This window comes from Dermochelys coriacea, chromosome 8, assembly GCF_009764565.3.
Source record: "Dermochelys coriacea isolate rDerCor1 chromosome 8, rDerCor1.pri.v4, whole genome shotgun sequence".
Classification (NCBI taxonomy): Eukaryota; Metazoa; Chordata; order Testudines; family Dermochelyidae; genus Dermochelys; species Dermochelys coriacea.
In genome coordinates this window covers 37,360,572-37,388,525 of record NC_050075.1, presented here as the reverse complement: position 1 = coordinate 37,388,525, position 27,954 = coordinate 37,360,572, and the positions used below count along the sequence as shown (strand labels likewise).

General features: G+C 55.5%; 1 protein-coding gene across 2 annotated transcripts; it reads left to right on the top strand.

Moving 5' to 3' along the window:
• The first annotated feature begins 146 nt into the window (after nucleotides 1–146).
• Nucleotides 147–27,752, top strand: APBB3 (amyloid beta precursor protein binding family B member 3). Of its 2 annotated transcripts, XM_038412748.2 has the most exons (13): nucleotides 157–264; nucleotides 12,295–12,485; nucleotides 12,716–12,792; nucleotides 16,246–16,306; nucleotides 16,937–17,083; nucleotides 17,538–17,665; nucleotides 18,134–18,139; nucleotides 18,220–18,334; nucleotides 19,103–19,190; nucleotides 20,128–20,211; nucleotides 22,485–22,600; nucleotides 23,513–23,698; nucleotides 25,976–27,752. In XM_038412748.2, the coding sequence occupies exons 1-13, from the start codon at nucleotides 216–218 to the stop codon at nucleotides 26,207–26,209; spliced, it is 1,482 nt and encodes a 493-aa protein (XP_038268676.1). In that variant the 5' UTR covers nucleotides 157–215; the 3' UTR covers nucleotides 26,210–27,752. The 2 variants fall into 2 exon arrangements, with proteins under 2 accessions (XP_043376126.1, XP_038268676.1); XM_043520191.1 differs by lacking the exon at nucleotides 18,134–18,139 and having other exon boundaries at nucleotides 147–264.
• Nucleotides 27,753–27,954: the final 202 nt, after the last annotated feature.

Here is a 27,954-nt window from a genome sequence, read left to right as displayed (position 1 = left end):
CTGGCTCCCCCCGAGACTCTGGGCCTCTGGCACGCCACAGACCCACTGCTCCTCCCTTCTGCCGCTCCCCGTGCGCCACCCCTCCAGCCCCCTCCCCCGGCCCCGCCTTCCCTGCCCCGAGCCTCCTCCAGCCCCGCCCCGCGCTCCAGCCCGCCGCTCGCCCTGCAGCCGCCGCTCGCCGCGTCCCGTCCCCGGGCGCCCGGCTCGCCGAGGCCATGCTGGGCAAGGACTACATGCTGGCCATCATCCTGGTCAACTGCGACGGTGAGAGCCGGGGGGCCGTGGCCGGGCAGGGCGGGGGCCGGCCTGGCAAGGGGCCATGCCCAGGCAAGGGAGGGGGCCGTGGTCGGCAGAAAGAGAGCCGTGCCCCCTGCGCTGTCCCGGGGAGGGGCAGAGCGCCAGCCCGTCACCCTGGCCCGGGCGCTGGGGGCGCGAGTCCCTGGCTCGCTGCAGACCTGTTGCTGGTCACCGGACTGACACCTGCTGGGGTGACGGTCTGCAAAGGGCTCTCTGCGCGGAGGATGGACCGCCGGCTGCTTCGTGCCGTCCTGCCTTCCCCCATTCAGGGGCGCCTCTGCCTCCTCCTGGGATCCTTCCCGCAGGCTGGCTGGGTCAGGCCGGGCCATGCCTCGGGCTGCTCTCCATGGTGCTGAACGCGGGCATGGGCTTGGCTCTACAACAATCTCTTGCTCGTTAGTTGGGAGGACTGCGCTGAGGACTGGGAAATCCTCGGCCCAGCCTCTCCCCGTGCACCTCAGGCTCGCAGCCCTGCCAGCACCAGGAACAGCAGCCCGGATAATCCCTTCCCCTCATTTTACTCAACTTTCCTGATGCGGAACATGTGTGGAGTAAAAGGCAAATCTGGAAGGGCTGGGTGGCTCCGGGGAGTGGAAAGGCAAACTGCAGCTGTTCGCTGCAAACGGAACAGGTTCCAAATTACTCCCTAGTGGTGGTGGCGGTGGTGGGGAACTGGCTGGGGGAGGATGGGAGTCAGGTGAAGATCCTTTATCTCAGTGCATCCCCAGGTACCCAGTGACCATCCCACCTGCTGGCTGATTGGCTGGCATGAAATGAGCTGAGTGTCTCAGTTCAAGTGTCCACATCACACCTGTTCCCCTTGTTGGGAGTGGAAGCAGAGAGGTCACTGGGCCCCAGACACTGGAGCTGCCTTTTCTTCCTACGGGTGGTCCTGCAGGTGGGGACTGGGAGGCACTTGCTGTGCCACTGCCCATGCTGTCCCTGTGCTGTAGACAAGCAGAGGCCAATGGCCCCTGGCATGGCAACCTGGCATTTTTCTGCACCACCAGACTCCTGGTGAAGTCAGGAATCCCCTGTAGCTTTTATCCTCACTTTGTTTCTTTGGGAAGCACACAGAGTCTGAGTGAGCCCAGGCATGGGAGCTCATGCTCCTTGCAGGAGAATCTCTCTGATGACTATGGGAACATCCGCACCCTAGTTTACCTGGATCCCACCGGGGCTACTCGGCTGCCCCGAGCAAATCCAGGGCCCCTACATATGCACTTGCTCTTTTGAAAAACAAGACCCACTTGTTCTGAGGTCCCTACTCTGGGATTTCCTGCAGCTGGGCAGCTTTGGACATGTGGCCATGCTGTTACCATCTATTATTAGTAACAGCATGCTGAATCAGGAAAGTGCCTCTCTAAAAGGTTAGTGTCACTAAGAAATTCCAAATGACTCTAAGTTGTTACATGCTGGTGGCCAGCTGGTGGCCTTAGTGAAATGCGTTTGGTGGGTTTCAATACATTTCCCAGCAAGCAGGTGTCCAAATCACCAAAACCATTGCCAGTCTCAGCAGAGAAGCCAAGGACTGAGCAGGCCCTGTAGACCCCATTCCTTTGCACTCTAGAGTCATGGCAGAGGCACTTTGGGCTGAGAAGGGGTGGGGGCAGTGCTCAGGTTGTGTCAGAATGCGCCAGAACACCGTTCTAGGAGCTAGAACAGTGTTACAGTACTTCTGCCAGTCCCAGGCTGCCTGCTCCGTTCTCTCACTGGCTGCAGAGTGCCCTCTGAGCGGCAGGTGCCAGGCCCTGTTGGCAGGCGCTTGGAGAGGTGTTAGTGTGGAAAGAGCTGGTGACACTGCAGCCAGGACCAGGCAGGGGAGTTGGGGGCCCAGAGCTACTAGGAGCCCAGCGTGGAGCTAGATCTGGGTAATGTGGGGAGCTGGATAGTGGGATTACCTGGGCAGCAGAGCTCCCCACAGGGAGCTTGGCACAGGTAGGGGGGAGGTGGGCACAGGATGGACTCTGCAGGAAGTCATCCCCTACTCCCCATGGCATCCTCCAGCTCTCTCACTGCCCTTATCTTCCTCCCAGCTCCCTCCGCTTCCCCTCTGCTCCCTGCTTGGCACTTATTTTTTAGGACTCCAGCACTGGGTAGAGGTGGGGAAAAACTGGCACTGCCACTGCCTGGACTGCACCTGATCTGTGGCTATAGAGACAAGTCAGCCTCCAGGGAATGTCAGGGCATCCCTTGCCAGCCTGACAGCCACACTAAATGTGTGACACTGTTTAAGCAAATATGGTTTGTATTAAAGATAATATGTTGCTAAAGCAACGACTCCCACGTCACTTCCCAAAGCATCCTGCCCAGCTGCTCTCTTTGCCCCGCCAGAGATCAGGAAGATTTCAGCTGCTTCTTCCCAATATGTAGCCATTTAACACCTGAAGGAAAGTTATCTCCATCTCTCCCAGCCTCACATGCATCCTGGGCCCTGAGAACTGAGCCGTGGAGTGGAGATGCTGGAGCTGGGGGGAGGCTGTGCAGAGCTGTAGCCCATTCTGACCAGTTTAATCTCCATGCTGAAAGCCTGATGTCCTTTGATTAAATTCCCAGAGTTGGCATGGATTTGATAGCGGTTTAGTGTCTTTGGGATCAATGTTATTATCTTGCCATGTAATTCTGGGCTGGGATTTCCATCATAGAGTCATTGGCTGGAGGGTAGAATCAATGACAAGTATGGTGTATGCCCACCAACACTGAAAGACCATGGTCCCCTAATACAGGAAAGGGGGCAGCATCAGGGTCTGGTAAATGCGCCAGTGCCATCGATGGAGACCATCTCCCAGGGCCTGATCTTGTGAGATGCTGAGTGCTCCCAACTCTCCCTGAAGTCCCAATGAGAGGTGAGAGCATGCCATGTCCCCAAAACTGGGCCCCAACCACAGAAGGTGGAGGCCTGTGCAGGGATAAAGATCCACAGTGCAGCTCAGCTGGCTAGGCTGCAGGGTGTTTCCTCTCCACTTGGTCTCAGGAGTCGGTATGTCTGCGCTTATTTCCAAAGCTGCCAGAGCCTAGTGCTGCATGGGAGGCAGGAGGCTTGGGGCAGTTGGGAGGGGCTGTCTGAGATCAGGCTCCGGGCACAGTCTCTCTATACATTGAATGAAAGACAGGAAAAGTCTTGTCTCTTGCAAAGCCAGTGTCAAGATCCCTGTCATGGGGGCCTCTACTCACAGGAGGCACCTCCTCCTGGGTGCTCTGGGCATTAGCTCTTCCAGCCAGAGGCCCTCTTCTTGCAGTTCCTCGGCCTGCCCTCTCGCTCTCTCGTGCTGCAGCCCTTCTCTTGCTCCTTGGGAGGAACCGCACCTCATCTTCAGGGCCTAGCCCTTTGACCAAGTCCTCCTCTTCAAGAGTACTGTCAATATCTTCCACACCGTCCCAGGCAGTGCTTAATCCCACTGCCCACCATGACTAGTGCAAATGGTTCTGGACAGTCGTCAAGTTCACAGCCTAGATTGTGCCACTAGCTCAGGGGAATGCAGGCCTGCTCCCTACACTGGGTCCCAACCCAGGGACCCTATCTCCAGCAGCAGAGGTCTGTACTAGCACAAACCTTCCTGCCTCTCCCCTGGAGTACTTCCTACCTTGCCTATCCCAGCCTCGCGTTCTACATACTTCTAACCTGGGTTGCTAGACAGCACAAACCCTTCCTCTTGGGTCCAAATCCCTTTCTCCCCCTTGTCTCAGGGAGACTGACTGTACCCTCCTCCCTGCAGCCTCCTTTCTGCTCCCAGCTCCCTGGCTTTCTCAGAACCCCGTCTGTTCTTGCACAGGTGAGCTTCCCTCAGTTGGGGCTTTCCCACCAGCCTAAATGGCCCCCCCTTTGCAGCTCCTCTGGCCCACGTTAACCCCTTCTGGGAAAACATGGGGCACACCCCACCACCTCCTGGCCTCTGGGCACTGGGATGCAGAATACAGACCCCCAGTCTGTCAGAAGTGAGGCCAGCTCCCTGGGGGTGGGGACCAAGCAGTGTGCACCCTCTGCAAACAACCCAACCAATAAGATCTCTGGGAGAACATGGCTGAGAGCCCAGAGTGAGAAGGAACCTTGATGTGATGCTGTGGCCCAGGAAGCTGGTCTGACCACAGCTGCCTGGGGTCAGGGCAGCAGCTGGCCCTTTAGAGGCAGGCTTCTCTGCTGCATAAAGTGGTGTGGGTTGTGCTATTCCTGCCTGTTGGTGATTGGCAAAGCCTCCCTGCCAGTGGGCTTGTTTCATAAACTGCTGTTCCCACTTGGGAACCCACCTCCTTGCTGAGATCCGCAGCAGGACACTGCATCCGATGAAGTGAGCTGTAGCTCACGAAAGCTTATGCTCTAATAAATTTGTTAGTCTCTAAGGTGCCACAAGTACTCCTTTTCTTTTTGCGAATACAGACTAACACGGCTGCTACTCTGAAACCTGATGTTGCAGTGGTGGCAGCTTTCCCCAGACTTGCTTGTGTGTGTGTGTGTTTGTATGTAGACTGGTGAGTCCCACACTGCTGAACCTTTGGGATGGCCCCACCCCTCAGCAAGGAGAGGGAGGCTCCCTGTAGTATGGTATTTTAGACAAGCTGAGGGACAAGGACACAAACTCGCTTGCCCTTCCCTTCTGCAGGGCACCTGGTGGGTCATGGCGCCTCACCTCCTGGGAGTAGCTCGTCCAGGCAGCAAGTGCTGCTCCTGCCAATGGTGATTTGAGTTCTAGGCTAGGAGAGGCATGTGCAGTTGAGGGGGGCAAACCCCAACAGGGTGTGGCTGTGGGGGGAATGAAAAGGAAAATCTAGGCTGAGTCTCAGGGACCAATTTCCTGACAGTGAAGTGGGGGCAGGGTGCGGGGAGGGGCTGGGAGTACCATTGCTTGAGCAGTTAGGATCAGATGGGATGTAACCATGCCTGGGGAATGCACCCTTGGGAGAGCTGTTCCCAATGGGGAACCTGCTTCAGTTTGGAGGATTAGGCTTCAGGTCCATAGGCCTTAATTTCAACTCCAGACCAACAGTTTCCTCCCCGGCTCCTCTTAGTGCTTTCTTGGCAGACCTGGGGCCTGGCCCAATGCCCAGTGACATCAGAGGAGCCGTGTCTACAAAGGGCCCTTAGTGCTTTTGCCTTTCCCTCCAGCTCCCTGACCATTTTGTGGCTCTTTTTGGTTCCCTCCAATTTGCCTCTGTCTTCCTGACACAGAGGAGCCCAGCGTCAATGCCATATCCCCAGCACAGTGTTGCAAGTGCTGTGTAGAGAGAGGCATGGTGTCCTCTCTGCTTGGATAAGGCACAAACTCTCTCTGGTTCAGACCCCGATGGCCTGTGTCTTCTTCGTATGTTTCACCCCTTTCAGAGCACCACCAGACCCTCAACCCCTCCTGGGGATAGATACATACAGTGTAGCCCTTGAGCCTGTGGCAGATTGTGGGCCATGCTTGGGCACCGTCTTGACACTTCCCTGGCCTCCTGAGCAAAGGGCTTTGGCAGTGACAGAGGCTGTGGGGCTGGCAGTGGATGTGATGGCGCTGGTGGTAGGAAGGAGCTGGGCCACAGCTGGCTGCTTTGCTGCAGGCTCTATGCTGGAGCATTAATCTTTCCGTGTGGAGGGTGCAGGCTGCTTCTACCAGCAGCTGGCTGAGCCGGTCTGACTGATGGTGGGACCTGATTAAATAGAGTGTGGCTTGCAGCTGCCTGGGCGAGTTGTGCCACCGGGGTGAGCAGAGGCATGGAATATGCTAGAGCCTGCTGATGGATTATTCACCTTCTGTTCTGCCCATGTTGGGCATCTCAACAGGATAACATAGGAGGGGCATGCTGACCTTTGGCTATTTTTAGCTGTATTCCTGGGTACGGATACAGTTACAGATACTGCACCTTTGATTCCTGCAGGGAAGAGCCGGGCTGCAGGTTCTGATTCATGTCCATTCTGAGGAGGGGCAGGGACTGAGTTATTCTCCTGCTTCTGAAGCGGGGTGGGTGTGTGGCATTCAGGGCCGCTGAGATCCTCAATAATTTCCATTTTACTTTTCTTCCTCCTCTTCCTCCCCCCAAAGCATCAGCTGGTGTGGCTCACATTAGACTCCCTCACTCCTGCCCCTGTGGAGGCTATGTGTAGCCACACCACCATGACCAGTGAGCTCAACACATCTCAGAAGCAGAGAAGCGCTCAGCCTGGTCAGTAATTGGTGGGGGACTGAGAGAAAGGCAGTGGCAGGTGTTACGGGACATGGACAATGCTCAGCAGGGAGCAGTCTTCCCTCCGAATCAGAGCAGAGCTAGTGCCCCAGGGAGGCTCAAGGGAAAGCCATGCAGCTGGGGCATGCAGTCCCTGTAGACTGTCTGCACTGTGTTTTGTGATCTGCAGTGTAACACCCGGTGATGAAAGGCCATCTGTGACATTCCCCTCTGGTGTTATCCAGACTGGTGATCTGCTAGGTCACTCCAATCCTTGACTCTGGGAGCCAGCCTTACCCTGCTCTGCTGTGAGAACCCCCACTCCTGGGCCATTCACACACAGCCTCTGGCATGTAAGCTGCTCCCAGCTACTTGCAAGCAAATAGCACTAGCCAATATCTCCGGTCACAGACACAACCCTAGAAACCTCCATCTTGCAGTGTCCAGTTATGCCCGCTGGATGCATCAAGCTTATATGAGTTTATCAATTTAACAAAGAAATTGATATGTACCAGGCTTCTTATCCCAAGGGGAGCCTGTGACACACTTCAAACCAAACTCACTGCTTCAGGTAGAATAAACAAACAAATTTTTAACTATAAAGATAGATTTTAAGTGATTATAAGTTAAAGCATGAGATGTCAGATTTGGTCAAATGAAATAAAAGCAAAACACATTCTAAGCTGATCTTAACACTTTCAATGTCTTTACAAACTCAGATGCTTCTCACCACAGGCTGGCTGGTTGCTCTTCAGTCAGGCTCTCCCCTTTGAACTGCGCTTCAGTCGCTTGGTGGTGGTGTCTGTAGATGTAGGTGGAAGAGAGAGGAAGAGCATGACAAACATCTCACCCTTTTATCATGTCCTTTCCTCCCCCTTGGCTTTCCCCACCCCCCCCAGAGTCAGGTGAGCATTACTGAGTCTCTCCAAGCAAGGTTGATCAATTCCCCTGGTGTGGCCTCCTGCAGGTGTGTCATTGCATTGTAGCTCCTTTGCTGGACAATGGCTGTTGATGGGTTGTTTGACACCCCACCTGGGCGTTGGTTACTTTCCTTGCTGTTGCCTCTGGGGAGCGAATATCTGGCTGATTTCCCCAACTTACAGCATGTTTTAGTGACCACCATACTACACAATTCTCATAACTTCATATGCATGAATGATACACATATATGGAAAGAGAAATGACTTTCAGGGGGTCATAACCTTTCCCCTGATACCTTACAAGGCATGCTTTATATGTAAGATCACGATTATATGAAAATGAGGACTATGGGGGTTACAGCATGCTCCCTCAAGGTATAGAATGTTACACCGTCCCGCCTGAGCCCTGCCCGCAGCACATTGTGCTCCTGCTGCACTGTGCCAGTCTTGCCTTGGCGGCACTGGGTTTGCAATGCATCTCTCCCTTTGTGTGCCTGAGCTCTCTGGCTGGGCAGTACTGGGGATTGATGCTCCAGGGCTAGCATTGCTCCTTGCACTGTAAATGGAGGCTTTGGAGAGTGCCTTTGGCTCAGATCCTGTGTGCCTGAGATGGCCATTGGCAGAGGAGATGCTGAAACTTCTGTGCTGGGGAAAGTGCCAGCTCCAGCGCATGAATTAGCTTTGGCTCCATCCAATTAGTGGTGCATTTGCTCTGAGTGTGTCTCTGGGGACAACCAGCTCCAGCCCTTCACCTGTGCAGCCCCTGCCTTGGGGCCCCCAGTGAGTGGCAATGTCATTAGATCACTGCTATTAGTTCTCAGGCTGAGGTATGGGCCTACAGCTCCCAGCTGCAGGTGGCTTTGGCAGCCTGGATTCCTTTGCTTTGGCAGGATCCTCAGGACTCCTGGGCTGAACTGAATCTCTGGTCCCTCCTTGGAGGAGGAGCTCAGACTGTCTGGGAAGCCCCTCCAGCGGTATGTGATCCAACTCCATTGAAGAGACTATTGGTATAAATAATCCGGATTGGCTAATGCAGCGTTAGGGGTAGAGATTGCAACCTGCAAAAACTTCCAGGAATCAGTCACTTGGCTACAGAGAGTGAGGTATTACAGATGTCAACTTAATTCCACCTGTATGTGCCAGGGCATCATGCTGAATTTCCTGGCTTTTGAGTGTCTCCAGCCACAGCCTTTCTGCTGTCTTGATGCCACTGTAATAGCCACACATGCTCATTGCAGGAGAGAGTGTGGGCCAGTGCATAGAGCAAGGGAGGTTGCAAGTCAGGACTCCTGGGTTCTATGGTTTATTGCTCTGTGATCTTAAGCATCTTGTTGTCTCCCCATCTGTAAAATGGGACAGATGCTCACCCCAGGAGAGTTGTAGGATGGCCCAGATTCGTAAAAGTGCTTTGAGAGCCTCATGGTCAGGCATGTTATTACAATCCCTAGTCCCATCACTGCACTGAACAAAACGACTCCCAGCATTGTACAGAGGTTTGGATGGGCCCGTGCTTCTGTGTCTGTAGGATCCCACCTGCCTGTGAATCAATGCACGGATTCAGTGAAGGAGCTATGGAATCCTCATTCATTCAGATAACTGCACTAATCCCTGCAGCGGGCGTGTGTGTATTTCTGGCAGGCTGTGCTTGCTGTGTCCTTACTTTGCTAGGCTAGAGAGTGTCCTGTGCACATGCAGCATCGCTTGTTAATGGAGGTTCCAGCTGAGAACCAGGAGCCAGAGACCAAGTGCAAGGATGCTCCCTGTTGGTTTTTTCACCTGTTAGAATTTCCTTTGTCTTCCCTTCCTGCTTGATGACTTTGTTTATTGCTTACATGCAAATTAAGCAGAGCACACATTCCTTTGTTTAGGACAGAGCTGTTTGCCAGCTTCCATTTGCACAGGGCTGTGTGGTTTGGAATGTGTGTTAATCACACCGTATAGGGGAATCGTATAACTTCTCATGTAATGTTGCCACACATATTTTACCAGCAAATGAGGAGTTTTCAAAGGACACCTCACCAGGCATATGTTGTACAAAGATTATTCCAATAGTGGGTAGGCTGGGAATACGAGAGTGTATTTCCTCACAACTGGCTTGTTGGGGTTGAAGCCATGAAATGTGCATTTCTTTCCTGCTTGGACACCTCTGGAGTGGCAAGGTAGCTTTTCTCTAGGCTCAGAAAGGAGGATGAGCTGTCTGAGCCCCAAAGGGATTTGGAGAAGTATGTGAAAATGGAGATGTAGAATGGTCTGGCCCTTTGCTATAGCTGGCCCCAGGGGATGGCTCAGGGCAAGTCTACACTATAAACTTGAATCAGTGCAGCTGTGCCACTGTAGCACTTCTGGTGAAGACTCTTAAGCTGACAGGATAGTTCACACCCCTGAGAGATGTAGTTGTACCGAAGTAAGTGTGTAGTGTAGACCTGGCTCGGAGGTGTGACAGCAGGCTTTAAACACTGAGCGTGTGTCTACACAGCAGAAAACCCTGCAACAGCCAGTCTCAGAGCCCAGGGGAACTGACTGGTGCACGCACTGCAGGACTAAAAATAGCAGCATGGATATTTGGGGAATGGGGTTGTGCTGGAGCCCAGCCTCTGAGACCCTCCCGCTCGCAGGGTTTCAGAGCCTGGGGTCTAACCCAAACCCAAATGTCTACACTGCCATGTTAGCTCTGCAGCGTGAGCACTGTAAGCCCAAACCAGTTTTCCGGGGCTCTGACACTCAGACATGGAGTGTTTTTTTTGCTGTGCAGACATACCCCCAGGATCCCTGCCATCCCAGAGGGGTCAGTCCAGCCCTTTCTCCTTCTCGGGATAAGAAATCCAGCACTTCCTTTGGACGAGTGCTCAGAACCCAGGGTTCTGTGTGCTACAGCTCTAAAGGTACTTCTCAAAAGAATGAGAATTTGCTGTTGTGTGCTGTTAGGTGCCCCCTGCGCCCTCCACCCCAGAGCTGGCTGCATTTCAGTGGGGTTGCATGGATAGTGTGTACAAAGTGCTTTGGGATGTAAGTTGTTGGGAGAATGCAGAAGAAGACGAGAAGCTGTTACAGTGAGAGTTGCATAATAACAGGTTTCAGAGTAGCAGCCATGTTAGTCTGTTAGTCGCAAAAAAGAAAAGGAGTACTTGTGGCACCTTAGAGACTAACAAATTTATTTGAGCATAAGCTTTCGTGAGCTACAGCTCACTTCATTGGATGCACTAAATTTGTTAGTCTCTAAGGTGCCACAAGTACTCCTTTTCTTTTTTTTAGTGAGAGTTGGATGGAGCTCCAGAGGAAAGAGCTCCAAGCGCAGTTAGAGGACTTGCAGGATCACATTCTGAAATGCTGTGTTCAGAGCCACTAGGGAATTCAGAGGGAGTTCGGTGTGTGGGGTGCTTCAGCACTGGGCCCTCCCTTCCCAGGTTTCCGGGCCGTTGACGCAGTCCTTGAGCTCACCCCTTTGTGATGCGAACTTTTCCATCTAAGTATGAACCAATGGACTTCATACGAGGAGGTTCAGGAGTGACCCTCTTTCCTCATGCTCTTCCCACTCTCTCCACCACAATCAGGGGGCTTCCCCCATCACAGCTGGATCAGACCTCAGCCCTGGCTGAAATTCACCAGGAGTCTAGACTGTAGAAAGAGGAAATGAACTGGATTGATGCCATGGAGTTAGGAAACAAAGTTACCTCGACCTTCCCTGTAAACTCAGCCATATGTGTGTGTGTGTGTGTGTGTGTGTTGGATACACCCACAAGACAAGCTTTCATGTGCATGTCTCTCTCACCTAGAAACTGGTCCAATAAAAGCCTCACCCTCCTTGTCTCTCTAATACCCTGGGACTGACACGGTTACACCAACACTGCATAAGACATGCACATAGCAGTTAATGTGACATCACATCTATATAAAGCAAACAAGGTGCAGCACTCCTAAACTACCTCATGCCCTTGTCCCCTATTTTTCTTTCCACTCTGTTTTGTCAGCTTATGCCCTTACAGAGACTGTCAGCTTTTCAGAGCAGGGACGGTGTCCCTTTAATTTATTCACCTGGTGCCTTATTAATAATGCACAGCTGTTTGTATTCTAGAGGCCACACCCTTCCCTCTAAGTTCCTACTGAACTGGTGCCTCAGAATGGTTCTAGGGGTGCTGTGCTGCTGAATTCCAGCATGGTGTCCTGCCTCAACATGGGGGCTGGACTTGATGACCTCTCCAGCCCTGCATTTCTATGACTGAGGACAGATCCTGATTGCTTGAGTCATAGGGATCCTGCAGCAGGAGCACCTTACCTGGTCTGGCTCCAGGCTAACTGCTGCTGCCACAATTCCCAGGGCCGATCGCTTGGCCGCATTCAGAGCCACGGGAGAGATGCTGGCCTGTCTCCCCAGCCGATGAGGGACTCACGGCCTTGCCCAGAGTCTCTTTCCACGCATAGTTTTAGTCTCCAAATGTAAAACTTGGGCAGACGTTAAACCCAACAGCAGTTCCTCTGCCCACCCAGGGCCTTTTCCCCCTTTGCCTCTCTCAGCCTCTCCAGCTCCAGAGGTCACTGCAGGAGCCCCTCTCTCCACTCCAGCTGAGCTATCCCCCATTTCTTATAGAACACACCTGACCCCTTCCAGCTGAGGCTGATAAAGTGAACAGGGCTGGCTGGCTCCAGGCCTCCTAACCCTTAAAGAGCTGGAGTGTTTGCCTAGGTGTCCTGGCCAAATTCCAGTGTGAATAACTGCATTCTGGCAAGGTTCCCAGCTAAATGCGCTGTAATATCTTTCTAGTCCTAAACTATCATGTAGGATTGCTGGTAAACAAGTGCTGTGTCCCACCCCAGAGGTGGCTGCATTTCAGCCCTGGGAAAAGAGACAGTGCAGTATCTGTAAAATGCGTTGGGATCCTTTAGGATTAAAGTTGCTCCACAAACCCTGACCCCAGCTGCCTGATGCTTTCTGTGTTCCTAGATAACCTGTGGAGTGACCAGAATCTGGAGACAGAGCCCGACCTTCCCCCAGGATGGAGGAAAATTCATGACTCCTCCGGGACCTACTACTGGCATTTGCCCACGGGCACCACGCAGTGGCAACGGCCATTGTGCACTTCTGGCCTGGGAGGGAGCCTGGCGGCTAGTGGAGAAGCTGTATTGCAGGAAACGGTACAGAATGCCAGGAGAATGTCGGTTTTAGTCTTAGTGCTGCCAGTTCTGTGTGGGAGGAATGAGATTAGATCAGTCACCTCTGGTCACCCTGGGAAGGGAGATGGCCAGGGCTAAGCAGGGCTGTGTTAACAGGGGGCCTTGCACCCACCAGGAACACTCATCTGCACACAAGCTCCATGTGCTCTCTGGTGGCCTTCTCATGAGTCTCTTCTCCTGTCTCTGCTCAGGATCTGCCGGCAGCCGCAGTAAAGCTTGTGTCTGAGGAGAGACCTGTCCCCAGTCCGGTGGCATCATTGCCCAGAAGGTAGGGCTCGCCGCACAGGTTATCTTGCCAAAGCATACCAGGTTAGGACAAACCCCATGGGAGAGAAGTCACTGGCACCTTGTTGTGTTTGCCTCCCTGGGTTAATCCCTACCTCTAGGCAGTGGTGAGCTGGAGCCGGTTCGCACGGGTTCGCTAGAAATGGTTGTTAAATTTAGAAGCCCTTTTAGAACTGGTTGTTCCACGAGGTACAACTAGTTCTAAAAGGGCTTCTAAATTTAACCAGCTAAAAGTGGCGGCTTAGGCGTCGACTCCACGGGTACTCCAGCCCTGGAGCACCCAAGGGGAAAATTTGGTGGGTGCAGAGCACCCATCGGCAGCTCCCCGCCCCACCCCCGGCCCCAGCTCACCTCACCTCCACTCCGCCTCCACCTCCTCCCCTGAACACACTGCCCCACCCTGCTTCTCCGCCCCCCACAGGCTTCCCGCGAATCAGCTGTTTGTGCGGGAAGCTGGGGCAGGCTGAGAAGCAGGCCGCGGCTTCCTGCTCAGGCTCAGGGAGGCGGAGGTGAGCTGTGGGGTGGGGGGCGTGAGGAGGGCTGCCCGCACCACAGCAGGTAACCCGGGGGGGGCGCAGGGGAACTGCTCCCCGCCCCAGCTCACCTCCGCCTCCCTCAGCCTGAATGGGAAGCCGCCCCAGCTTCCTGCCGAACAGTTGATTCAGGGGAAGCCGAGGGGACTGGGGGGGCGGAAAAGCAGGGCGGGGCAGTGCGTTCGGAGGAGGCAGAAGCAGAGTTGAGGTGAGCTGGGGCCGGGCGCAGGGTGGGGACCTGCCTGTGGGTGCTCTGCACTCACTAAATTTTCCCCATGGGTGCTCCAGCCTTGGAGCATCCAGGGAGTTGGCGCATAAGGTGCCACTTTTGATGTGATCAGTGGGGGAGCGGCCTCTCCCCCTGCTCCCCCCCAACTATGCTCCCCTGCCCCTAGAAGCCAGAGGGACCTGCCAGATGCTTCCTGGGAGCTGCCCTAGGTAAGCACCTCCAGGACTCCCCACCTTGCCCCCCGGCAGGTACCTCTGGCTCTTAGGGGTGGGCACCCGCTACGGTGGCCCACAAGACCCTCCTGCCTGGTTCTGGGGGCAGTCAGAGGAAAGGGGAGGGGGGTGGGAGGGGCAGGGGGATGTCAAGGAATGCAGGAGGGTTGGATGGGGCAGGAGTCTCGGGGGGCGGGGGTGGGCAACACCCCCTCGTGGGGTGAGGAGGGAACCCGTTGTTAAGATTTTGGCAGCTCATCACTGCCTCTAGGGTTTGACTCAGCCCAGCTTTCATCCCAAGTTCTGGGTCCCACTCCTTCCCTGAGGAGACAAATCCACAGCCCAGGGTGCCTCACGTTTCCTGACAATCAAACTATATTTTCCTCTTAATTTCATCCCATTCCTCTTAGTTCCACGCTTAATCCTCATGGAGTCCGCGGGCGATGCTCTGGAACTGCTTCCTATGAAGCCAGTCAGGACTCTAGTGAACTTTCCTCTCTGTGAGCAGACTGTCTCCAGGGCAAGAAGCTCCCACGGCTTCCACCTTCCTGGGTCTGACCTCGGAGCATTCAGCATCCGCTGCCCCTCCGTGCGCTTCCCACAGCGAGTCTGCCCAGGCGGGGTCCTGGGGAAGCCAGAGGGTCCTGCACCCCAACTCCACAGTCAGACGTGACTCTCAGCCAGCCAGTAAACCAGAGGTTTATTAGATGACAGGAACATGGTCTAAAACAGAGCTTGTAGGTATAGAGAACAGGACCCCTCAGCCGGGTCCATTTTGGGGGGCAGTGAGCCAGACAGCCACATCTGCACTTCATTCCACGTCCCCAGCCAGCCCCAAACTGAAACTCTCTCCAGCTCCTCCTTCTCTGGGCTTTGTCCCTTTCCGGGGCCAGAAGGTCACCTGATTCCTTTGTTCTCCAACCCTTTAGCTCTCACCCTGCAGGGGGGGAAGGGCCAGGCCATCAGTTGCCAGGAGACAGAGTGTCGGCCATTTATGTACACTGGCCCTTTGCTCTGCAACAATTACACCCCCTTATCCCACCACCTAGAGACTTAAGAAATGCATAGGGGAAACTGAGGCACCCCTACAGGATTCAGAGGAAACATTAAGAACAGTCCCACTTCGTCACACCCTCCTTCTCCATGGGCTACCCGGTGTCAGCTGTCTGTCCCCACGTAGTCACTGCTGAGCACCTGGCATGCAGGGAACCCCTTCCCCTCAGCCACTCTCTCCAGCCCCGTCAGCGCTTATGGGTCTCCTCTCTAAACTTCCCAGTTTGTCCCTGACTTTCTGGCCATGTGGCACCCAGGGCTGAATTAAACCATCCTGCCCCCCTGCCCCAGCTCTGAAGAGCAGGACTTGCCGTTTCTGCTTTGGGAGGCAATGCCTTTGCATGGGCAGCCCCCAAATCCACTGGCTTAACTTGCAACCATGTGCCAGTAAATCTGCACATGGAGAAACTCTCTTACTGCCAACATCTGGCTAGGCAGCTAACTAAGGGGAATCAAACCTCATACTTCAGGGCCCTGGCCAATAGGTCAGGAGGGAACCCCCCTCCTCACCTGAGCAGCATTGCACATTGGGCCAGGTGCCTCGTGGGGTGTTTCTTGTTTATCACTTCCTCAGAAGAGTCAAGTACCAGTCACTGCAAGCGGCAGGATGCTGTACTAGGTGGGCTGGCATGGCCTGATTTGTTATGGCAAATGCCGTGTCCCTGCTTGGCACGCTGGAGAATGCCGGGATTATACTCCCTTTTATCATGTGCCCTTCACAATAGTAAATGGGGGCATGTCACACTGTTTGGGTCAGGAGCAGCCAACATTTTCCCAAGCCAGACAGTGTCTCAGGAGAGAGAGAACTCACCCTGATCCCAGAGGTGGGGCTGGGCACAAAGCTTGGGGAAGAGGGAGAGGAGAGGGTTCACCCTGATCACAGGGGCAGTGGGGCCAAAAGCTTGTGTTGTCGCTGCATTGGATCATGAAGTGGGGCCCATGTCATAGCAGATGGAGGTAGATTCCAGATCCTGGGGCGGGGTGCTGCGGGCACATGCTCACACCCCGTCTGGGAGAGCCTTGTTTGTTGGTGCTGCCCGGGGAGCAAAGGGCTGGTTCTCTTTGCTGTGGGATCACAGGGACTGATGGGGAAATGGGAAGGAGGGGCCCTGTGACTAGACAGCCCTGGCCCCAACTCATGGCTGTTCGGTGGCCTGTGTGGAAGCAGCTGGTGGGCCTGGGTCCAGTTCCTAATGGGGCAGGGTCTCTATCAAGAAACCGCACCGCAGTGAGCACCCACCAGGTCAGGCCAGGGCAAGTGAGCAATGCCTCCTGGCCCAGGCAGGGTCAGATACGATGCCCTCGCTGCTCTGGGGAGAGGCAGAGGCCCTTAGCCTGCTGGGCTCCTGCTGCTGCTCCCTGCCATGCCCTGCTCATTGCCATGGCTAATGCCGTGCCTTCCTTTGCAGGACCTCCATTCCATTGCATGGGGAGGAGTTCCCTCCCGGCGGCACAGAGCCTGGCTCCAAGGTACCGTCACTGAGAGGCCATTTGGTGAAGGCTCTGGAAGGGAGTTAGGGTATGGGAGGGGGCTCAAGGCTGGGACAGGGGCTTGGGGTGATCTAGTGGAGGGGTTTGGGCTCTGGGCACTGTTGGTGCAGCTGGGCTGCTCCTGCCCAATGGCCACGGGCAGCCTCCTGAGGCACATTTCAGTACTCAGCATGCTCTTATGGCTCCCTTGCTGGCTGTGAGTGAGCCCTGGGAACAGACACAGAGTGGGGTGGGGCTCTGAATTCTCACCCATGTGCACTGCTGGCTTCATAGCATCATAAGATTGAAAGGGACTTTGAGAGGTCATCTAGTCCAGTCCCCTGCATTCAGCGGAACCTCCATGGGCACAGGATGGTGCTAGTAGCTAGGTAGCTGGGGCACTGGGCCCAGTTGATTGATGGTCAGAGTCCTGGGAGGCTGGCATGGCACAGCTTGGCGGTGCCCCCAGCAGGTTGCCCTGGCAGAAGCTGTTCATACTGTGTTGATTAGCCCTCTCCCCAGACTGGGTCACTATATTGGCCTTGGCTCTGTCAGGCTCAATGAGGCTGAGGGGAGCTGGAGGGGTCTGGGCTGTTGCTAAATGTGACCCCCATGGGTCTCCCCCTTTAGTGCTTCGTTGTGCGCTCCCTGGGCTGGGTGGAGATCCCGGAGGAGGACCTGGCCCCGGGCAAGAGCAGCATCGCGGTGAATAACTGCATCCAGCAGCTCTCGCAGAGCAAGTGTGAGGGTCGGGACCCTGCGGGGAGCTGGGGTGAGGTGAGTCCCTTTCCTGGCATGGGCCAGAGACCACTGGGTGCCACAGGTTCTTGGGAGGAGCACGGATCTGTTCACAAGTGTCAGGACACTGGCCCCAGAGTCCTGGCTTCCATCAAGCCTGGCTAGTGACTCTCCACGGGGATCTGATGCCCTCTCAGTAGCAACTGCGACTCTGCCCAATTCAGGGTCACTGGCCAGAGGGTGAGAGTCAATTCCCATGTGCCCCCAGCCTGCCCCTCCATCCTGATCTCAGATGCAGGCATGCAGCCTGGGGCACTGCCCTCCCCAAACACTGCATGCTCAGGGAGCCCTCAAAGCTCCTGGCGGGGGAGAGGGTGTCCCATCCCCACCTGCCTCTGGCCACCCCTCTGGCATGGGTGGGAGGGGGAGCTGGACAACCTGGGGAGGGAAAGGGGAGAGCTGTGCTCTGAGCGCCCCTGCTCTCTCCTTGCAGGGCCAGAACATGGTGATGATTCTGAAGAAGGACACAATGAGCTTGCTGGACCCTCTGGATCATAGCCTGATCCACTGCCAGCCCATCATCAACATCCGTGTCTGGGGGGTGGGCTGCAACAATGGCAGGTGAGTGGCCAAGGGGTGGGGGGCTGCCAGAGCTCGCTCTGGGGGAGCCCTCACCACCCTAGTACAGAAGACACCCTCTCTGGCGTGTGGGCAGGACTGTCCTGAGTCCTGTAATTCAGCCTCCAGAGGCATTCCAAACTGCTCAGTGATCCCTTAGGGTCTGGTGCCAGGATGTGGTGTCACCCCAGCAATGGGGCATTATTGCACATAGCACAACACAGGGCACTGCAGCCCAGGGCTGGCATGGCTCCCTTGCACTGTACCTGCTGGGACACAGGGCATTGCCTGGTACTGCTGCTGGTTATCTGCAGTGGGCCTTTCCTCCCCTCCCAGTGGGGCCCCCAGGGAAGGTGTTGGTGAAGAGTGCATTGAGGTGCATGTTTCGGCTTGCTGCTGCCACACAGGAATCAGTGCATTAACTGCTGTTTCCTTTCCTCTCTCCACACGTTGCCACGCCGCCGGCTGCAGGGACAGGTAATGTAGCTCGGCTTCCCTGGGCGGGGCCAGCTCCCCACCCCCATCCTCTTGCTCACCCACCTCTCCTCTCCTTGCAGGGATTTTGCTTTCGTGGCCAGCGACAAGGACACGTGCATGCTGAAGTGCCACGTCTTCCACTGCAACGTGCCTGCCAAAGCCATCGCCAAGGCCCTGCATGAGATGTGTTCCAAGGTATGCTCCTGGGGACATGCTGCCCAGCATGCCTGGGTCTGTCAGCAGGGAGTCCTGACCTCACATGCCCCTTCACTCCTTTAGATCAGGCTTCTCCTGGGCTAGGAGCCAGGTTCCCCTTCTGCTGGCAGGTGTCTCGGAACTGGACATGCCCCAAGCCTCGGGCCGTTGGGAGGCCTCCCAGAGCAGCATTCATGCTTGGGAACAGCGGGAGGCAGGACCAACAGGAGTCGCTCCCTGATCCAATGGGGACTGTCCAGCTTGGCCCTGAGGAGCGGAGACCATGGCAAGGGCATTGATGAGCACTGTGGGTGAAGCGCAAGGCTGGGAGTCAGTAAGATCTGAGTGCCAATCCCTGCTCTGCCACAGACTTGCTTTGTAGCCTCAGACAGGTCATTGCCCCATTGTGTGCCTCAGTTTCCCCACCTGATGAAACAGCTCTCCCTCTCTGAGCAGTACAAGTGCTAATGAGAGTAATAACTAGCTCCTATATAGCGTGTTCCAAAGGGACGATGGGGAAACCAAGTCACAGAAACTTGCCGAAGGTCACCAGGAGATCTAGGACTAGCATACAGGTCTCCTGAGTCCCGGGCTCTAGCCAAAGCCATCAGGCCATAGACAGTCACACTCATTTTCCCTGGTACTATCCTGCTACCCAGCAGGGTCGTTCCTGCCTGACCTCCCAGGGCGTGAGTCCCACCAGCTGGGATCTGAGAGCAGAGGCCTGTGGAAAGTCTCTGTGTGATGGTGTTTCTCTGTGCTGTGCAGATTATGGCCGAGCGGGCAGTGGTCAGCAACAGACTTACTCGATCCATCACGCTGCAGCCCATCTCGCCAGACAACTTACCGCTGCAAGGTACTCCAGGGCATTCCCTTCATCCCTCCACTGTGTGCACATGCCTCCCATGCCACCTGGGGCACAAGTGCCAGGCGAGACCCCATCACCTGTACTCTGCCCAGGGATCATCTCCCCCATGCCTACTTTCAGCATCGCCATCCTCTGCGCACTCTGCACAGCTCCTATTTTGAAACCTCCGCTAAAGACTTTGCCCACAAATGGTCCTTCCTTTCCCCTAACGCAAGCATCTGCATGAATGACAGGGTCAAGATCTGATACTTCCTGGCCCACCAGGGATAGAAACCATCACCTTGTCCCATGGGACAGCTGGGAACTCCCTGCCCACGGGTACAGTGTGCTCCTTTCTAGCCCTGAAAGGGGCTGAGATATCAGCTTTCAAACTGATGCCCCCCGCCCCAATTTATAGATAGGGCTGTATGCCAGAGGATGGGCTCGCTCTCTCTCTCCCACCAAGGCCTGCCCCATCGTACCCATGGCAGCCTGTTGTCATAAGCAGAGTGGTGGTGGGAGATCTAGCAAAACACAACCTTTCTTTGACAGAAAGGCCTAAGATGTGCCCTGGGCTGTGCTCGGAGCCTGTGGAGCTGGGCTCAAGGCAGGGAAGCTCCTAGAGCGTCTTCAAGAAAAGGAAACACCCCCACATGCACAGAGCCAATCTCAGGGTGGTGGAGTGCTGTACCCCAGCAGAATGGCTCATCTCCTGCTCTCGCTGTCCTGTAAGCTCCGAAGCCAAGCGACGGGTGCTAGGTGGGGAAATCCACGTCACCCGTGCCTGAAACACAAATAGGCATCCTGTAGCTAGGCAGCCCTCAGGTCAGCGTTTGCCTGGGGGTAATACAATGAAGCCCCCACCCCTCGGTAAAGAGGTGGGCTTTGTTCAAGGTGGTGAGGAGCTGGAGGAGAACTTGCTCTGGTTTGCTCTTGTCTCTGACAGTTGATATTCTGGATGCCGTGAGGCAGTCTATCCAGAAGTATGAAGCCCTATATATCGGCAGCTTACCGGTGCCCAAAGCAATGGGTGAGTAGCCCTGGGGGAAGCTCTTGCTGCAGTCCCTATGCTGTTACATCATATGGGCTGCTGCATACTGAAGGAGGGCGGGGGAATGCCGCACCCACTGAACGCTGTGGGTGGCCGAACAGCCGCTGGCCTCAATGGGAGCAGAGTTAAGCCAGCACTGAGAGCTCCTGAAAAGCCCAGCCAGGCTGCAGAACTAGCTTTTGGGCCTGCTCTTGCACCCAGCCCCTGGGAGTCTAGTGCCGTTGAGGCAGCGCATGTCACCTTCCTGCCATCGTGTGTCTGCCCTGCCCTGGAGGAGGCTATCTCTGTGGGAAGAGGACTGGTCCCTGTCCGTGGCTCAGTCAGCACTGCTGGGCTGGCTGCCAAGGTGGTTGATGGGTGCCAACTGCGGGTGATGGGCGTGCTTGGCCATGCTCTTCCCTTCTCTCAAAGCTTTGCTAAGAAAAGGGATTTCCCAGGTTGCAGGGTCTTCCCCTCACCCGAAAAGCAATCCTACCTCATCCCAGCCAGTCAACCCCAGCACTGCAGAAGGCTCTGCAGCTCTGAGGAGTGTGTGTGTGAGGGGGTGCCCTGGTCTGGGAACCCAGCCTGGGAAGAGTTGCCATCCCAGCCTAGAAAATTATGGCTTAGGGCAAGTCCTTGCTCAGGTACGGGGCTTAGCTGTGTCCCCCTGCAGCAGGAAGGCATCATTACATTGTCCCATAGGCATCGCTGAGGGGTGTATAGTCCTCCCTGACGGGTGCCAGGCCAGAGCATGAGTGTCCATGTTGCGCTGCAGAGCCAGTTTTGGTGGTGTATGGCACACTGGCGGGTGGTGGGAGCAGGTGTCTGTGCTGGGCTGCAGGCCTGGGTGGGGGCACTGAAGCCTGGCTGTGCTGTGGGCCGGCCAGGGGGTTGCCAAATTTCTAATTGCCCAAAACTCAAACACCCTTGCCCCGCCCCTGCCAGCCCCTTCCCAAAGGCCCCACCCCCACTCACTCCACCCCCCACCCTTCTCCATCGCTCACTCTCCCCCACCCTCACTCACTTTCACCAGGCTGGGGCAAGAGGTGGGGTGTGGGAGGGGGGTGAGGGCTCCAGCTGGGGTGGGGGCCATAAAAGAGAGGTTCAGGGTGCAGGAGGGGGCTCCAGGCTGGGGCTGAGGGGTTCGGAGTGCAGGAGGGGGCTCAGAGCTGGGGCAGGGAATTGGGGTGCGGGAGGGGGTGTGGGGTGGGGTCTCTTGGAGGGAGTTTGGGTGTGGGAGGGGGCTTAGGGCTGGGGCAGGGGTTGGGGTGTGGAGTGCGGGCTCCGGGAGGGAGTTAGGGTAAAGGAGGGGGTTCTGACCTGGAGCAGGAGGTTGGGGTGTGCAAAGGGGTTTAGGGTGCTGGCTCCAGCTGGGTGGCGCTTACCTCAAGCGGCTCCCAGAAGTGGCTGGCATGTCCCTCCTCTGGCTCTTAGGCGGAGAGGCCAGGGGGCTCTGTGTGCTGCCTCGGTGGCTGCTTTTGTGCTTCAAAGCTGGACATGGCAGCTGCTTCTGAGAGCCGCGCCGAGCCAGGGCAGGCAGGGAACCTGCCTTAGCCCCACTGTGCCGCTGACCAGATTTTTAACAGCTCCGTCAGCAGTGCTGACCAGAGCCACCAGGGTCCCTTTTCGACCAGGCGTTCCGGTCAAAAAACGGATGCCTGGCAACCCTGGAGGGTTGGGGTGGGGCGGGGAGCACTGAGGCCTGGCTGTGCTGTGGGCCGGCCGGGGGGGGATGGGGAGAGGGAACAGTGAGGCTTGGCTGTGCTGTGGGTTGGCCTGAGGGGTGGCACTAAGGAATCCGTGTTGTGCAGCACCCAGGGCTGGTCTGGGGCACTGCTGCTGCCTGTATGCCCTGTTGTGTTGCTTCCTGCCCCTGGTCCCCAGGGAATCTCTCCATTCAGTGTCTCCCCTGGCTTCTGCACCAGTGACACTGCAACCATGGAACTTGCAACCTCTGCAGGATTTGCTGGCATCTCCTGCCAGTCTCTAGCATGTGCTGCCCATGCCTCATCCCAGCTGAAGGAGCAGCTTGTGCACCCCTCCCTTCACCCTCTGGCTGGATGAAACTGCCTGTAGCCCCCTATCTCTCCCCACCCCGCTGGACACTGGCAGTGTAGAGCACTCCCACCCTTGCATTTCCCTCTGGGCAGCACAGCCCTGCTGAGTCCTGTAGGTTGATGTCTTCAGAGGAGCCTGATGGGTGAGTGGTAACTGGCCTTGTTGTGCCAGGAGTGGAGGGTGTGGTCCATCCCCTCTGCTCGTCTCCCCAGGGATGGACATACTGAATGAGGCCATTGAGACCCTGATGAGCAGCCAAGGCCGTGAGCAGTGGACTCCCTCCCTTATCAGCGTGTCAGACTCGGTGATGACGGTGCACCAGGCAGAGGTAACACTCCACATGCTTGGCCTTCTGGGGGCTCTGCCACAGGGCACACCACCCCTCTCCTGCTGCTGAGGGGTTCCCATCGAGCGGTTGCCTCTGGAATACAGGGGGCTCACTCATTGAAGCCCCCATGCATCCAGTGGAACGGGCTCTAGGGTGGGTTTGGGGGTTTCTCACTGCAGCCCCCACTGCCCTGGAGCCCACCCGCTTACGCACCTCTGGCAAATGCAACCAGAGAACAGGTCCTACTGACTCTGTAGCCAATGCCCTCTCACCAGCCCTTGGGCTGTGGTTCCAAGCCACTCACTCACTCGTTAATGCTGCTAGGCAATGCCAGCAGCACTCAGGGCTCTGAGCTGGCTGAAAGGAGTTCAGCGCCACCAGCTCGTGGGCTCTGAGGTTTGTCTGGTGCTCCACATAGCTGCCATCAATTGTCCTGAAGGGACAGTGAGCACAGGCTTTGGGCAGCGAGAGAAGCTCAGCCAGCGGCAGACACAGTGAGGGGCTGGGAGGAGTGTTGCCAACTTGAGCAGTAAATAGGCCAGCTGGGCTGCACTCCTTCATGAGTTTGCAAGGACGTGTAGGGTGTAGCCACCAGGAGGAAGAGGAATAACATAGGAGGCTCTGAGAGAAAATAAGGTGAAATGAAACCAAGGGAACGTAGGGTGGTGGTTGGAGAAGACTCATTATCCATCAGGCCATGGAGTCGCTTCCCCATGTACAGGGTGGAAGCTCTATTGCTTGAGAGCCCTGGGGACAAAGCCCTAGGCCCAGGGGATGGCCTAGCTGGGACATGCTGGGTCTTTTCTGCTGTGGTTCTTTAGATCCCTCTCAAGGACACTGGGATAACCCTGAGGCAGGGTCGTTTCCTCTCTGCTTGAGTCTAGTGACTGCTCTCTTGTGTGTTCCTTTGAGGCTGGTGAGGAAGACGCCCACATCTTTGAGTGCCAGGTCCGCTACGTGACCTTCATCGGGGTTGGGAAGGACGCTCACATGTTTGCTCTCATCGTAGACATGGGGCAGCAACATTTCCAGTGCACGGCCTTCTGGTGTGAGCCGGATGCCGGCACCATCTCAGAGGCTGTGCAGGCTGCATGCGTGGTGAGTGTGCTCCACCGCACCCCCAGGGGAACTCCCTGCGGTGAAAGGTGCTGGACTGAGAGCCCTAGAGACTGACACCTTCCATCTAGCCCCAGAGAGGAGCTGCATGGGCTTCTTTCCCTCAACCCTGCCCTGCACTGGGGGGTCCATGATCCAGTCAGTCCTTGCTCTCCACTGAGACCTATAGAATGGGACAGCTCTGAACCCACCTGCTGTGGGCCGGCATTGTAGGCTCTTTTCCCCCGCTCTGGCCTTTTGGATGTTTCACCTCTGAGCCATCCCCATGGGGGGCTCTGTCTTGCCTTGGCAGGGGGGGTGGGCTCTGGTCTAACAAGCCTCCTGAGCCACCTCGGTCCCTAGAGGTGTGGGCGTCACTGACAGTCCATAGCTCTTAACAATACGTGGTGCTTTCAAAGAGCTGCACAGCATGCAGGTCCTGCCGGTACATGTCTGCAGCAAGGTCCAGGCAGGGCGGGAGACACGCTGCTGTCTTCCCTCACATGGGGCAATATGTCCTCTGGAGCCACACTGGGTTCCCTGTCAGAGCCCTCACCTCTCACCTTGGTGTTTGGAGGGGGTCAGACTGCGGAGGCCCCTGGATGCTTTGGGGCCAAACAACATGCCCATCCTCCTCCCAGCTGGCTTTGGCCACCCAAGGGAGAAAACAGTGTTTAGAGGTCGGGGTGGGGCATAGGTCTGGGGGGGGTTAGTGTGGGGACAGATGGAGGTGGGGCAGGGTCTGAGGGGTTAGTGTGGGGACAGATGGAGGTGGGGCAGGGTCTGAGGGGTTAGTGTGCGGGTAGATGGAGGTGCGGCAGGGTCTGGAGGGATTTAGTGTGGGGGTAGATAGAGGTGGGGCAGGGTCTGGAGGGGTTAGTGTGAGGGTAGATGGGGAGGGTTTTCATTTTTCACATCTGACACAGACATTTGAAAAAGAAATCTGTTAGCATTGGAAAAAGTATAGAGAAGGGCAACAAAAATGATTAGGGGTATGGAACAGCTTCCATATGAGGAGAGATTGAAAAGAGTGGGCCTGTTCTACTTGGATAAGAGATGCTTAATGGGAGCTATGACAGAGGTCTATAGAATCATGAATGTTGTGGAGACAGTGACTAGGAAACTGTTATTTACCCCTTCACATAACACAAGAACTAGGGATCAGCCAATGAAATGAATAGACAGCAGATTTAAAACAAACAAAAGGAAGTACTTCACACAACGCACGGTCAACCTGTGGAACTTGTTGCCAGGAGATATTGTGAAGGCCAAAAATATAACTGGCTTAAAAAACCAATTAGATATGTTCCTGGAGAATAGGGCCATCAATGGATAGTAGCCAAGACAATCAGGGAGGCAACCCCATGCTTGGGGTGACCCTAAACCTCCAACTGCCAGAAGCTGGGACTGGATGACAGGGGATAGATCACTGAATAATGGCCCTGGTCTGTTGATCCTCTCTGGAGCACCTGGCATTGGCCACTGTCAGAAGACAGGATACTGGGCCAGATGGCCCATTGGTCTGACCCAGTATGGCTGTTCTTATGTAAACTCCATCCCCCTACTGATTCATTCCATACACTGACACTCTTGTCAAAGCACCCCTGGAGCTCGCTGCCTTTCATTGGGTTCCCACTGCCTTGGAGTTTCCTGTGTCCACTCTACATCAGCGGCCTGGCAAGTACAAGGAAAGGGGCTGCTCCCAGGGAAAACCCTTCTAAGCTGAGGAGCTCTGGACGTCTAGAGAGAAGGTGCCATCAGCATCTCACAAACCAGGAGGTTGGCTAGAGACAGAGCAGATTCGGGTGACTCAGAGCTGGGGGAGCAGGATGGGAGAGGACTCTGTGGGGAGTGGGGTCTAATGGTCAGAGTAGGGGGAACTGAAGATGCCCTTTTGCTGGTATCGTCCGACAGGAGAGCTTGCTGAGAACTATGATGCGCACATGAAATGCAGAGCCAATTTGTACGCTTGGGAAGGGAGTGGTTCTAGTGGTTAGAGGAAGGGGCGGAGACAGGGTTCCTGGGTTCCATTCCCAGCTCTAGGAGGGAGTGGAGTCTAGCGATTAGATGAAGGGGCAGACTGAGTCAGGACTCCTGGTTTCTATCTTTAGCTCTGCCAGCTGCCTTTGAACAACTACCTAATTGCTCTGTGACTCACTTTACCCACTGTGCAGGGATGACAATGACCCTTCTCTGCTTGCTGGGCTCTTGTTGAGGCAGAGCGCACTTTGTGGTCCAGTCTCTGTGATACTCTGACCCGCTGCTCCCATTCTGTCACAGGTTCAGTACCAGAAGTGTCTGGTAGCCTCCACCTCACGGCTAAGGCCGAAGAGCAGCTCACGCTCGGTGCTTAAGATGAAGAGGACCGCATCCGTGGACTCCCCAGGGTGCCCGTTCCCTTCCACGGGCCACTCCCTGCAGAAAAACGGCAGCAGCGCCAGCTCTTGGAAGTGGGGGGTTTTCTCGTTCTTGGAAGCATTCCGGCAGAAGCATTCCATGCTGCACACCCCATAGGGCGCAGCTATTCGGGCTGGGGGGGCAAGGCACCAGGCTCCTTGGCTGGCTTGTGTAAATAGAGTAACCAGATCTGTTGGTGCTCCCTGCAACTAAGGCCCAACAGACCCAAAGAGTGAGTCCATTCCCCACAGGGAGAGCCCCAGCTGGCCACAGAGGCAAGGCCAGAACCTGATAGTCCTTTGCTTTCTAGATTACCCCCTGGGGAGGGAGCTGGGTGCGGGGGGCTCTGTGAAGTAGCGATGACACAGCACGTGTATGGTTCCAAGCAGGGAATGTTTCTTAATATCTGGAGCAGCCAGCAGTGAACATGACATGCAGGCTGAAAGCAACCAAGTTCTGCCCTCGCCACCTGATGGGGGTCCGGGGTTGGCAGATGCTCTAATCAGGGCACAGCTCCTTGGGATTCACTTTGGAATGGGAGCTCAACTTGATTGTAGCTGAAGGCTGTGGGCGCTCAGCCATCACAGCAAGAAGGGTTGGTGTATCACCAGGACCCAAAAAGCCAACAGAGGGGATTCACCTCCTCAGCCCTGGCTCTTCCCAATGAACCCCTTTGATTTTCTGTCAGCAATATGGAGGGCAGGCATGGGCCTGTGTCTACTGGCTGCAGATAGGAGGAAAAGCCTTTTCCAGGCAACTGACTAACCATCCCCCCCGCCACGCCCTGAACGAATGTTCTGCTCCCTTCCCACTTCATTCCATAGCTGGTAACATGGTGCTGGGAATGGTAGGAGGTCTGTGGAAAGGGAGGGCTCTATTTCACCCTCCTGCTATGAATTGTTTAATTCTAAATGAATTCTTGCCTCCTTTGCTCTTAAAAATATCAGTGGCAGGGGCCCCAGTGCTCAGACACAATCCTACCAAAACAAACCAGGGAGCACTGCTTAGTGATCACACGCAAACCCACAGCAACAAACTGGTGCGCACAGCTCCAATAACTAACGGTGTGTGTAGCACCAGTGCTCATCTCGGAACACCAGCACACGGGAGCAACCCTTCAGTAACAAGCCCATGCCCGTGGCCTGGTACCGTACTCTGGTGCCCAAGGCCTGGCACTGATACACCTGTGCTCCTGTGAAGGGCAACTCTAATTTTAAAGATAGGAAAAGAAAGTGTTGGGCTTCTAGTGGGTTGTTATGAGTTTAGAGCTGGTGTGAATGCCTACTCCTCCGGGGGGAGCCCATGTGTGAATTCCCACCAAGCTTAGTGAGTACTTGGCTCAGCCGTGTCCTGAGCAGGCCAGTTGGGGGCTGCAATTGTTAGGTATAGTATGGGCCAGCTGTCCTTCCAGCTGCAAGCTAGTCACACATTACCTGCTGGTTCCTTAAAGGGATTGTTCTCTTGCTAAGTTTGTAAATGACCTTAATCTGTCTTTACTCCCATATTTCTTTACACTTGCCTGTCAATTCCCTGGGGGACCCCCCCCCATACGATAGACTGAAGTCTACCTCAGTAACACTTTCTATCTGATCATTTGTGCAAATAAAACACTAACATGCTGTGAGCACAAGCCAGTCCCATCTTTGCTTTGTCCCCTTCCTGCTGAGGACTGGATCAGGGTCAGAACAAGCTGTAAGGGATGGCGGGAGGGGAAAGGAACTTTTCTGCTACACAGACATAGGAAGATAGGAACCACGAAACTGGTCCAGACCCATGGTTCATCTAGTCCAGTAGCCTGTCTCTGGGAGTGGCTGGCACCAGATGCCTCAGAGAAGTGGTGCTGGAACAATTTTTATAGTGGG

What these genes read in the sequence shown, in the direction of transcription:
- APBB3 (XM_038412748.2), top strand. Translation starts at nt 216, where the DNA reads ATGCTGGGCAAGGACTACATGCTGGCCATCATCCTGGTCAACTGCGAC. An exon ending in AAGCTGTATTGCAGGAAACG is followed by an intron (nt 12,486 to 12,715) that starts GTACAGAATGCC and finishes GTCTCTGCTCAG; the next exon opens with GATCTGCCGGCAGCCGCAGT. An exon ending in GCACAGAGCCTGGCTCCAAG is followed by an intron (nt 16,307 to 16,936) that starts GTACCGTCACTG and finishes CTCCCCCTTTAG; the next exon opens with TGCTTCGTTGTGCGCTCCCT.